The 11,684-nt window shown below is 30.1% G+C and overlaps 1 protein-coding gene across 1 annotated transcript in view; it reads left to right on the forward strand.

Moving 5' to 3' along the window:
- The first annotated feature begins 4,313 nt into the window (after window positions 1–4,313).
- LOC108750782 (endoribonuclease Dcr-1) overlaps window positions 4,314–11,684 on the forward strand; it is a 12,300-nt gene continuing 4,929 nt past the window's right edge. The window contains exons 1-15 of the mRNA XM_018490514.1: window positions 4,314–4,379; window positions 4,555–4,670; window positions 4,885–5,044; window positions 5,143–5,438; window positions 5,506–5,868; window positions 5,986–6,140; window positions 6,244–6,482; window positions 6,558–6,741; window positions 6,996–7,174; window positions 8,547–8,698; window positions 8,835–8,976; window positions 9,493–9,723; window positions 9,809–9,988; window positions 10,114–10,327; window positions 11,473–11,654. Of these exons, the coding sequence (XP_018346016.1) occupies window positions 4,320–4,379; window positions 4,555–4,670; window positions 4,885–5,044; window positions 5,143–5,438; window positions 5,506–5,868; window positions 5,986–6,140; window positions 6,244–6,482; window positions 6,558–6,741; window positions 6,996–7,174; window positions 8,547–8,698; window positions 8,835–8,976; window positions 9,493–9,723; window positions 9,809–9,988; window positions 10,114–10,327; window positions 11,473–11,654 (2,853 nt within the window). The 5' untranslated portion in view covers window positions 4,314–4,319. The remainder of the gene's footprint in view (window positions 4,380–4,554; window positions 4,671–4,884; window positions 5,045–5,142; window positions 5,439–5,505; window positions 5,869–5,985; window positions 6,141–6,243; window positions 6,483–6,557; window positions 6,742–6,995; window positions 7,175–8,546; window positions 8,699–8,834; window positions 8,977–9,492; window positions 9,724–9,808; window positions 9,989–10,113; window positions 10,328–11,472; window positions 11,655–11,684) is intronic.

The raw sequence follows: 11,684 nt of genomic DNA on the forward strand, positions 1-11,684 counted from the left end.
AATAAACATGACTTTTTTGTCAGACGAATTAAAGTTACAAATTAGACAAGTTAAAATATAAGTAAGATAATTAAAAGTTGATAAATAATTCATTTAAATGAAGCTTATAGTTTTACTATATTGAGTGAGTTAGTGAATGAATAAAAATATATGAATAAATATTGTAAAGTGTGATAGTATAGAACGATGATTTGCTTGGAAAAGACAGATATTTTCATATATCTATAACAGGTGATATTGAAAGATGCTTGTGCACTTGTATATGTGCGTGTTCAAAATCAGAACTGTAAAAATGTTTAATATCTGTATGTGGGAGTCAAGAATATCTTTATTTTTTACCTTTATCTTTCACACACACACAGTACGTTATTAAAATATTAGTATATTGTTACAATTAGTACTGGCTGGCATTGCAAGAAAGTATCAGTATTATTCTAAATTCTAAACTATGATTCTTTATAAGTATAATATGAAAATGTGATAGCAAAATGTTTTGACAGTAATGTCAGAAATAATCATAAAGTAAGAATAAATCGTATATTGTTTTAAGAAAGTAACTATAAAATTTTGTATATAATATACTTTAATTGTATTTTATATGAAAAGATTAGCTTCTTGAATTCAGTCAAATAAAGTGCCTGTAATAAAATTGTAATATATTGAATAATTTTAATATATAATAATTACGTGTTTGAAAAAATACTCTTGCTGAACAATTTAACATGTAAAATTTATGTAATATATTTTGGTTCTCACACGATAAAGAGCTTTTGAAAATATAGACACTACAATAGAAGAATAAATAAATGAGATAAAAACTGCTGATTATTTTTAAATATCTTTAATATCTTATTCATCGATATAATATGCAATGACACCGACGAGATATTAATTGAAGACGACCCGCCATGGAGGCTGAGACATCTATTCTTGAAAAGAAACTTATACCAGAGAGAAACCTGAGAGAGGACATGAGAGCCTTTTTTTGTAACTGCAAAATACGCACTACTGCCCTCTAAAGAAATAGATATTAACTACATATGACGTACTAGTGCCACAGTATAAGCCATGGAGGATGGAGACTAAGGATGAAATCACACGGTCCGGAATAGGACTGCGGAATAAAGAATGCGTGATTAAGTGCATCCAAAAGCATGATCGTTCACTGAGCGCTCAGTGAGCTATTGTATCTGTTTGGTCTATATTTTTAGTTCTAATAGAATATGCCAATCAGATGTAAGAGCTTACTGAGCGCTCAGTGAGCGATTGTGCTTCTGAATGCACCCATTGAAGCAATCAATCAGCGTTATTCCGCACTTTTCCATCACGCAAGTTTTGTGTGCTATGTTCACATAATGCATCAAAGATCTATCCAACATGAATATAATTTAAAAACTATTAACTTTATGTCAATAATTTGTTTATTAAAATGAAATATAATTTTATAAATTGTAAAAACAATTATTACTGTTGTAGTATTTAATGTTTTACAATTAATATTTACAATTTTATAACAATTTTTTGAACTGCTTTAACGTATTTACTATCATTTTTCCGCATCATGTGAACATACCACACAAAACTCTGACGTGATGGAAAAGTGCGAAAAAGGGCACAAAATGAAATCATATTATTGTTTTTTTGATCTTGGTATCTATATTTAGCACTCAGATTTTGTCATTTTGCTTCATTCGTCTCGACATTATGCAATTCCATCGTATCAATCAGCATCAAATTATTTTAATCTCTCAAAATGCGGTTTACAAGAACAATGATGCACTCGCTATTCTGCAGCATCAAATGCAGAATAGTTGCTAAGTAGTTGTTTCAATGACGCATTCTCTATTCCGCAATCCTATTCCGCACTGTGTGATTTCATCCTAAGGAGACCGGAGGATTTAAAAAATGTAGTCAAAATCAGGGAGTCGATTATGTATCTTAAAATGAGATGAAAATTGCAAAAATGAACAAATTCACTAGTTATTGACCAATTAAATTATGAATATTCTAGGGAATTTGCTTTTGTAATTTTCACTTCATTTCGACATACACAATCGACCCCCAGATTTCTGAATTGACATTGGTGATGCTCGGTAGGCGGCGTTCGATTCGCAAAATTTCTCTCATATACGCTTACGCACACACAACCGAACACACATAACCTAAGAATAGAGATGTTATTCATTGACATTATACTCTGACAATAACAGAAAGACGTAAATTCACATAAATTGTCATTAAAACTGCGTAAAGAATAGAACATTTTTTATGTAAAATTGGTATGACCTACCATGCAAACTGCGAGAACGATGTCGTTAGAGTTCCTCTAGTAAGAATTAAAACAAAAACCGGAAGAACGCCAGGTGACCGGAAACAGCACAATTCCGTCATATTTGACAGTTGATAGTCCGATTTCGCGTCGCGCCTTCTACACCGTGAAACAATTGCTCATACTAATTCACAAATTTACTACCATATCGAAAGTATATGCAAATGGAGGCGTTTAAAAAGGCTTGAAATCTGACCAATCAGAGATCGGTACCCCTTATGACTAGACAAACTCTTACTAGAGCGACTCTAGAGCCCGTATTCATAGTCAGATCTTGTCGGAACTTAAGGCTTCCTTAAATTTATCTTTAGATGCTCAGTAGCCAATCAAATAATTCATAGCGTTTGAAGATAAATTTAAAGAAGCCTTAAATATAAAGCCTGACTATAAATACGGGTGTTAGTATCGTGGAACAAAAGCGACATCTTAATTAAACCTAATTCAAATGACCTTTTGAACACGTTTTTTGACGGCCTCATCCATATAAGTTAGGTCTTCTTAATCTCTATCCTCCATGGTCGACGATAACGGACAATTGGAATGCAACTTGTGTTACCGTGTGCACGAAAGTAGGGATATTGCAATTAAAGAGCATTCATTCTGTTCCAGAAAACAATTAACGACAACAGAAAAAAATATCAGGACGCCCCTTATCTCGATTCCAGGCCTTGTCTCTCTTCCAAGTACACCAATTCATATGACAGCACTCTCAGTGGCCTAATTTCTATCAAAGGTTTAATCAGAATGTAAGAACCAACCAACTACAGTCGAGCATTCCTCTGTCATTTGACTGTAACAGAGAAATACTCGATTGTGATTGGCTGGTTTTTACATTCTAATCCGGTTTAAATCTCGGTAGAAATTAGGCCAGTGATTGATTAAATACTTCGTTACTCGAATACGCGCGTATGACGGTACGCGTCATGGGGCGGCACCCTAAGACTTAAAACACCTATTGTAGATTCGGATTTAAGCAATTGGAAAGCACCCTTTATTATCCACTTTAAGCGTGTTTCAATATACACTGCCAGTACTGAAAATCTATAGTATACATAACATACACTATAGATTTTCAGTATTGGCAATGCATATTGGAACACGGCTTTTATCAGGGAGTTGATTGTGTATCTTAAAAATTGCAAAAATGAGCAAATTCACTAGTCATTGACAAATTAAATTATTAATATTTTAGTGAATTTGTTTAATCGGCTCCCAGGGTATCAAATATGAAACTTTTGTATTGTTCGTTTTATCTTTCGGGAATCGCTCCGAATGTAGGATTCACACGACATGAGAGGTTTGATTATGTATTTTGAAATAAGATGAAAATTACATAAGTAAGCAATAATTACTAGGTATTGATCAATTATGAATATTCTAGTGAATTTGTTTATTTTTGTAATTTTCATCTCATTTTAAGATACACAATCACCCCCTGATATTCAATTGTTACGATGAATGTCGGACGTCGTATCACGGATGTCGTACATAGTGTGACTTTTGCATTTTAAGTACGCGTTGGGTTCATTCGGAGCGAACAGTTCCAAAAGACAAAACAAACAATATTAATGTAATACGCAGTTTGCATCGTTCTATAAAACAGCGTCGCAAATGTTGTGGTCCAATAAACATCAAGCTAATTCGACTTTGATTGGACCGCTTGCGACACGCTTGCGACACGTTTGCGACGCTGCGGTGTGACTAATGTAGAACCAGCTTAAAATTGATATTAGTGTCGCTAGTGTACTGAGCTTCCAAGCGTTATACGAAAAAAGCCGAGGTAGCCGCTCTCAGGTTATTCTCTGGCCTAACCTAACTTAATCTTAAGTTTTAAATGCAAGTGTAATTATCTAACACAGGCACTTTAGATAAAATGGTGTTGTACTTTTGCGAATTTTATCATCACTGAATAGTAAAAATTGTTTAATAATTATCAGAGAATTGTTATTTTATTACTGCGAGTAATAATTATAGAAATACTATAGATTCCATGGCATTTCCACTAAATGATCAAGTTTATACAAAATCCTTTACTCCCAGGGAGTATGAGGTAATAAAGTTACTTTAATTTTAATGACTTTAATATGATTGAAAGTTTGAGAGTTATACATATGTATATATATATGTGTGTGTGTGTGTGTGTGTGTGTGTTGAAATATATATATATATATATATTTTATATACATATATACACATACGTTACACATTGTAACATTTATTTGTAGGTAGAACTTCTTTATGCAGCAAAAGAAAAAAATATAATTGTTTGTTTGGGAAAAAATTCTGAGCAAACCTTTCTTTCTATAAAATTGATTCAAGAGTTTGCTACCAACAATAGAAGGTAATGAAATGTTTCCATTTGTTTCAATAAACTCTATTGAGTTATTTTGCAAGAATAGTAATAAAAACATTAAATATGAATAGCCTACAGCTTTATATAAAGTATCTCAAGTATGTTTATTAAATTTAATACATATTTAGTTATAAATGCTCAAATCAAATATTAATTACAATATTTGCTAAATATATTTGAATCTATTTTTTTTCTTACATAGATTAGTAAGTAATGGTGGAAAACGAGCGATATATATATTAAATGACGAAGACAAATGTACAATAATAGGAACTTATATAAAGCAATTAACAGATTTGAAAGTATTAGCGTGTGATTCTGGTATACTTGAGGAATTTGACCAAAGTTTTGAAAGTTCTCACGTAAGAAAAAATTATTTTATTATAATATATCTGTTGTTAAAAGGAAGTTTATTACAAGTATTTTCTTATTATACATTTAATTTTATACATATTTATAGGTATTGGTCGGAACATCAAAAGTCTATGCACAATTAATATCAGAAAGCAAACTTTTACCATGTCACATTAATCTAGTCATAGTAGATGAGTGCCATAAGTCTATTGAAGATAACAATTTAAAGTTTGTCCTGCAAACTTTTCTATTGTGCAACAATGTTCCTAGAATAATCGGGTTAGCGGTACCAGTGTTTAATTTGACACAAGAACCTGGAAGATTAGGCTTAGAGATAGAAAAAGTAGAAGCTGCTTTCCAGTGTGAAGTAGAAACCGCTAATGATATTCTTTCAATAATACGGTAAGTTTAATAATTTTCTGACAATGTCCTTACAAACTAATAATGTGAGAATTATTTGTATATGTAGTTATAGCCCAAAACCAAGAGAATATGTTGTGGAGTATGATAAGGGAGAAAAGAAAGACTTGTATAATACGCTTAAAAGTTGTGTGTCACATGCAATTGAATTCTTACGTGATCATCGGTATGATCCAATGGAAATTTATACTGAAGAATTTTATGAGGATATTCAAAAAATTCCTGATCCCATACAAAAGCCCTTTGAGATGATGCAAGATTTTTTGCATATATTAGAAACTCTTGGACCATGGTGTGCCGATCGTGCTGCTCTAACATTGCTATTTTTAACAGAAAAATTGAAGATCAAAACTCCTTACGAGAGACATTATCTTTTATTAAATATGATAACATCTGTTTTTATAAAAATTCGGTAAGTATTGTAATAACGATGATGATATTGCCACCTATGTGCTAAATGCAGTTAGGGAGTTTAAGATATTGTATAATTTTGTGAATACACATACACGAAAATTATGATCTTTTACAGTGCCCTTTGTGATAATGAATTTCAACATTTGTCTGAGAAAGAAAGAATATATCAATATAGTACTCCAAAAGTTCATCGATTATTGCAAATCTTAAAAATTTACACTCCTTTTTATACTAAAGAGACTATCACTCCAGAGAAAAAGGCAAGTGCTGGTAAGAATCTTTTCCAATTTATAAGATGTACATGAAGAGCATACAATAATATATTTGTATACTTTTAATATATATTTATAAAAATACATTACATTTTTCTCAGATATTAATTCAAAAAATTGTTTCACAAAAAGTGACAAAAATATTTCTTTCTCGAGAACTCAGGAAAAACCTATGCAGTTGAAAAAGTTAGGAGGTAATTGGAGATCTAACGATGACAATTACAAAAAAACGTTTAAATTGCAACGTTACTCCTGCAGTGGTACAGATCCCGATCTGCTTTGTGGAGTAATTTTTGTGGATAAGGGATTTACAGCTAAAATTTTATTTTATCTATTAAGCGTATGTGTATAAATCCCAGTATTACAAATTATCACGTATTAACACGTCAATTTTTTAACATTAATTTCCTTATAGGAAATATGTAAACACGACGAAGATTTGCACTTTTTATCACCTCTTTATACAATTGAAAGAAATACTGATGACGTTGGTTATTCGAGAGAGCTAGAAATAGGACATAGGAAGCAGGAAGAAGTCTTAAAACGATTTAGAATTCATGAGTGCAACTTATTGATTGCAACTTCAATCTTGGAAGAAGGTTTGTAAATATTTTTTATGTTTTTTTTCTTAATTGGATTTCATTTCAAAGATTCGTAGATCCAGAATCTAAAAACAAAAAAAAGTTTCTAAACATGTGTTTAATTTTGTATTTTTAATAAACATTTTTTATTTGTATATTTTTATGATACATTTTATAGTCTTCTTTTTTTCTTTGCACTCTATACACTTTTTTAAAGAACTATCTACCATGATTTGATAGAAAGATGATCATTTTTTTTACATGTTCTAAAGGTATTGATATTCCAAAATGCAATTTTGTAATGAGGTATGACTTTCCGAAGAATTATCAGTCATATATACAATGCAAAAGTAGAGCAAGAGCCATGGACGCCTTGCATGTATTATTGGTGCCACAAGAAGCATCTAAAGAATTTATATGGCAGTTGGCTCAATATCAATATATAGAAAAGGTATAACTTATATAATTAATTTATAATTTCCTTATAAAACTTCAATAAAATTTCAGTGTTTTGTAAGGCACTTATTATCTCTTGACGCAGTTACATCAAATTAAGACATTTTAAGACATAACAAGGAAATATATAAATTTTTTCTTGTTATAATATGTATGGAAGTAAAATTTGCTTGTTTTTTATATTAACTTATATACATTGAATAACACAGATTAATAAAATATTCCCTTTTTTCTTATTATCTTGCATTGGTAAATACATAATAATATCAACTATAATTAATATTAGGTTGAATAAAAAGTCATCGCGTATTTTTTAGCTCAAAGTTGTATATACAATATCTTCGTCAATAATGAATGAAATTCAAATTTAAAAAAAGGGTTTTAAAGCTTGAAATCTCTACTTTTAAAAGCTTATCACATTTTTTAAGTTTATATGAGTTTGATCATTTTTACATACCAAAAACTACGAGCTGAAAAAGACGAAAAATTTTCTTCTCACTTTGTGGATTTGTAACGTGTCCAAAACGAATTTGAGAAAATTTTCGATTACCTATCGTGAAAGCTTGATACTTTCCCTACAAAATCGTTTTTTTTAAATATTCCTACGATTTTTGATTACTGAGTTATCGCGGATTAAATAAAAGAATTATTTTGACTTTAATTGCTCATAACTCCATTAAAAATTGTCGTATCGTATAATTTAAAAAAGAGATTTTTAAAGCTGAAACTTTACTCTATTAAGATATATTTATATTGTTGGTAAGAAAGTAATTGCGGTTTTTACTGATAGATGTCTTTTAAAAAAACGCGATGACTTTTTACTTAACCTAATAGTATAATTTAAACTACATTGTATTTTACATTTCTAAGGGACTTATTCTGTAACTTTTAACGACTGTAATATTACAGTTACAATCGTTAAAAGTTACAGAATAGGTTCCTAAATTTTTTTTTCTTTGATTGGACATACATATCTCGTAACAATCGATATGTGGCAATAGACAATTTAGAATTATCTTTTAATCCACAAAGAAAGTTTTAATGTTATGAATATATATTATTCACTGACATTATCAAATCCGTGTGATGACATACCAAAAAGAAGAATTCATTTCGGTGCGTAATGCAAGAAAAAAAGCTCTTGTGATTTCTTGCATCTGCTATCGCAGTATAGCTGAAGTGAGAAAAAAGGGGAATTTTAATTCGTATTTGGGCTTATCTTTCCAAATTAGTATTGCATACGTTTTATTTAATTTATTCATCAACTTTAGTGCGTACCAGTTTTATTATCAACCTTTAATGTGGTTCATTATCTGCGCCAACTTCAGTCGAAAATTGTAATGGAAGAGCATCAATCTATTTTGTAGACTTTGTTATTAAAATGTTCTAATAAAGAGCTGACTGAAGACGAAGAGAATGAAGCAGATATGTATGCTGCAATGATACCACATTACAAACCACTTGATGGTGATGATGCTCCTAAAGTAACTTTTAATTCTGCTATTTCGCTAGTTAATAGGTAACGTTTAATTAGTTAATAGGTAATGTAATGTTTTATATTATTAATATACTTAATGAAAAGTTGTACGAGTACAGTATCATCGCATTATTCAAAAAATTTAATCGGTAATAAATACATGTTTTAAATTATGCAGGTATTGTGCGAAATTACCTAGCGATACTTTTACCAGATTAACACCAGAGTGGCGTATTGAAACAGTGAATGTTTATGATATAGTGATGTATATCTGTTTTCTACGACTTCCCATAAATTCACCGTTGAAATATGTAATTACGGTAAATAGTTATAGTATATATATATATATATGTGTGAAATACAAAATAAGAAATATTACAACATTAAATATTTTTTAACCATAGTTTATTTGATTGTCTCAGAGATGATTTTTGTTTAGTGGAAGTATCAAGCAATACATCATATTGCTTTAATTTTTAATGTCGTGTTTGGACTAATATTATAATTTTTATTAATAACTAATATTATAATTTTTTGCAATTTTGAATTAAAATTGTATTAAAGTAAGATTTGATAATTTAGTAAAGTATACGATTTTGTATTGTATTTTTTTTTTTACTAAACTTAGTCTGGCAAAAGTTCCTTCATTTTAATTTTTATTTATATTTTTGGATATCTTTTGTGATATTTTTTAATAAGAAAAAAATTCTGCTTTGTGATTGAGAAACATACATGGCACAAAAAATCATCCAATAGTTTTGGGAAATGCTTCTATATGTAATTGCTTGTATTGTAATTTATAATATATCATAGCTTTTTTTCCTATTGTGGCTTAGTCGTATCCAATGCCGAATAGAGCGATGGCTAGACGTATGGCTGCTTTGCAAATGTGCATTGATCTACACCGAGAAAATGAGATAGACGATAATTTGTTACCTATCGGAAAGGAAAACTTTAAAGCCAAGCCTGAAGATGCAGAGGTACCTGCTTTGCCAGATGAAAGTAGAGCTGATTTTTCAGAAGCTAGACCAGGGACGACAAAACGGAGACAATATTACTATAAAAAAGTTTCTATCATTTTTTTTCTTTTAAAATGTATTCTTATACAGTTGAGCAAGTATAGTTGTTTAAAATTTGTATTATTCTTTCCAGACAGCTGAGGCATTAATGGATTGTAGGCCAATAGTTGGAGTACCATCTTATCTCTATCATATAAATATGGTGCTAAGTTGTCCTTTGCCTGAAGAACAAAATACACGAGGCAGACGCATTTATCCCCCCGAAGAATCAGCCATTGGATTTGGCATACTTACATTAAAGGAGATACCCAAGGTGATAATTTCTTTTTTTTTGTTTCGACCCCTTCTCTACTCGTCTAATAATAATTGTATTTATTTAAGAAAGACTTATAATTCTTTTAATGTATGTGCTTTATGTAGTTTCTTTGTCTTTTATAGTTGTGTCCCTTCCCCATTTATACTAGATCAGGAGAAGTTCATGTGCAATTAAAACTTAGTAAGAAGACTGTAATCCTGGACGAATTTCAGATAGAAAGAGTTGACACTTTCCTTAATTATACTTTTACAAACGTTTTAAGATTGCAGAAATATCTAATGCTTTTCGATCCAAATGCTTCCGAGAATTCATATATAATTGTACCAGTAAAAATATGTGAGTATAAATGTATATTAGAAAACGGAACAATGTAAATCTAAAATCTCTTTATTCTTCAGATGAAGCTTATAATGGCTCAAAATTATTAACGATTTTACACAATTTTTGTTCCTTTCAAAATCAAAATTAAAAGGATAATATATTCAGGATAATACATAATGTAATAAAGATGAATATATTATAGTTTTATGATAATTTTATATAATATCTTTTATTTAATATATAAGATAGTTTTTATTTAAAAAGATATAAATTTGTAAAAATATTACGAAGACGTTTCATATAATTCTTTAATATGTCACGTTTTATTAATTTTGAAATAATTATATTTACAAGTTATATAGATATTAATAGACATTTGATGTATTTTAGTCTATGATTTATACATATAAAGCTAGTTTCGCTAATTATACATATGATACTTTTAAGGCTTTCATCGAGTATTTTCTTGAAAAAAAGCTACGCCAGGTTTTCGAGTTATCTCCTGTCTTGATATATCGTATAAATAAATTATCGGAATGTTTCTATCGGGATGTTGCATATAGGCCTCTCCATATTTTTTTTTTAAATGTCATGGTAGTAGCTATTTATAGTCGTTTTATTAAAAAGTATTTGATGAATTGTCTCAATGTTATGTTCAGACAAAGCTGACTGTAGTATGCTTTAATTTAATGTCTCGTAGTTCTTTCATGTAGATTGGAATATATTTCTTCTGTTTCTCTAATATGCACTTTTCCGCAAGAGCAAGATATTTTGAACGTGTCCAAAAATAAAAAATTGTCTGCCCCCTCATATTTGTCCAGCTCTTTCTCCTTACGTTCCATTAACAGCGTACGTAAAGAGAATCTTCTACTAGTTTTTACAGAGAAGCGGCTCAGGTTATTTCTCACCTTGATTAAATGAATTGCAATGTTTTCGAAACGTTGGCATTTAAATGATGTATCAAAATACGGAGATAACCCGCAAATCGCTAGTTTCTTTACAATGTTATAAATATCTTAAAATCCATAAGAAGAGAGAGAGAGAGAGAGAGAGAGAGAGAGAGAGATTTTCTATTTATTCTTTTCTTTCTTCGAGATACACACAAAATTTTTTAGAGAGATACAGACCTTCGTAGAATTTAATACTTGTTAACTTTTTAGTTGCAACATGTGAAGGGTCAGATGTTAGTGTAGATTGGAACTTTTTGGAATGCATTTATCAGAACAGAAATGCGGTACCAACCAAGATTCCAGAAGAAGATAGAAAAAATTTCAAGTTTGATCCATCCAAATATTACGATGCTGTAATCATGCCGTGGTACAGAAGTCAAGACCAACCACAGGTATATATATATATATATATATATATATAT

The sequence above is a fragment of the Trachymyrmex septentrionalis genome, unplaced genomic scaffold (assembly GCF_001594115.1).
Source record: "Trachymyrmex septentrionalis isolate Tsep2-gDNA-1 unplaced genomic scaffold, Tsep1.0 scaffold37, whole genome shotgun sequence".
Lineage (NCBI taxonomy): Eukaryota > Metazoa > Arthropoda > Insecta > Hymenoptera > Formicidae > Trachymyrmex > Trachymyrmex septentrionalis.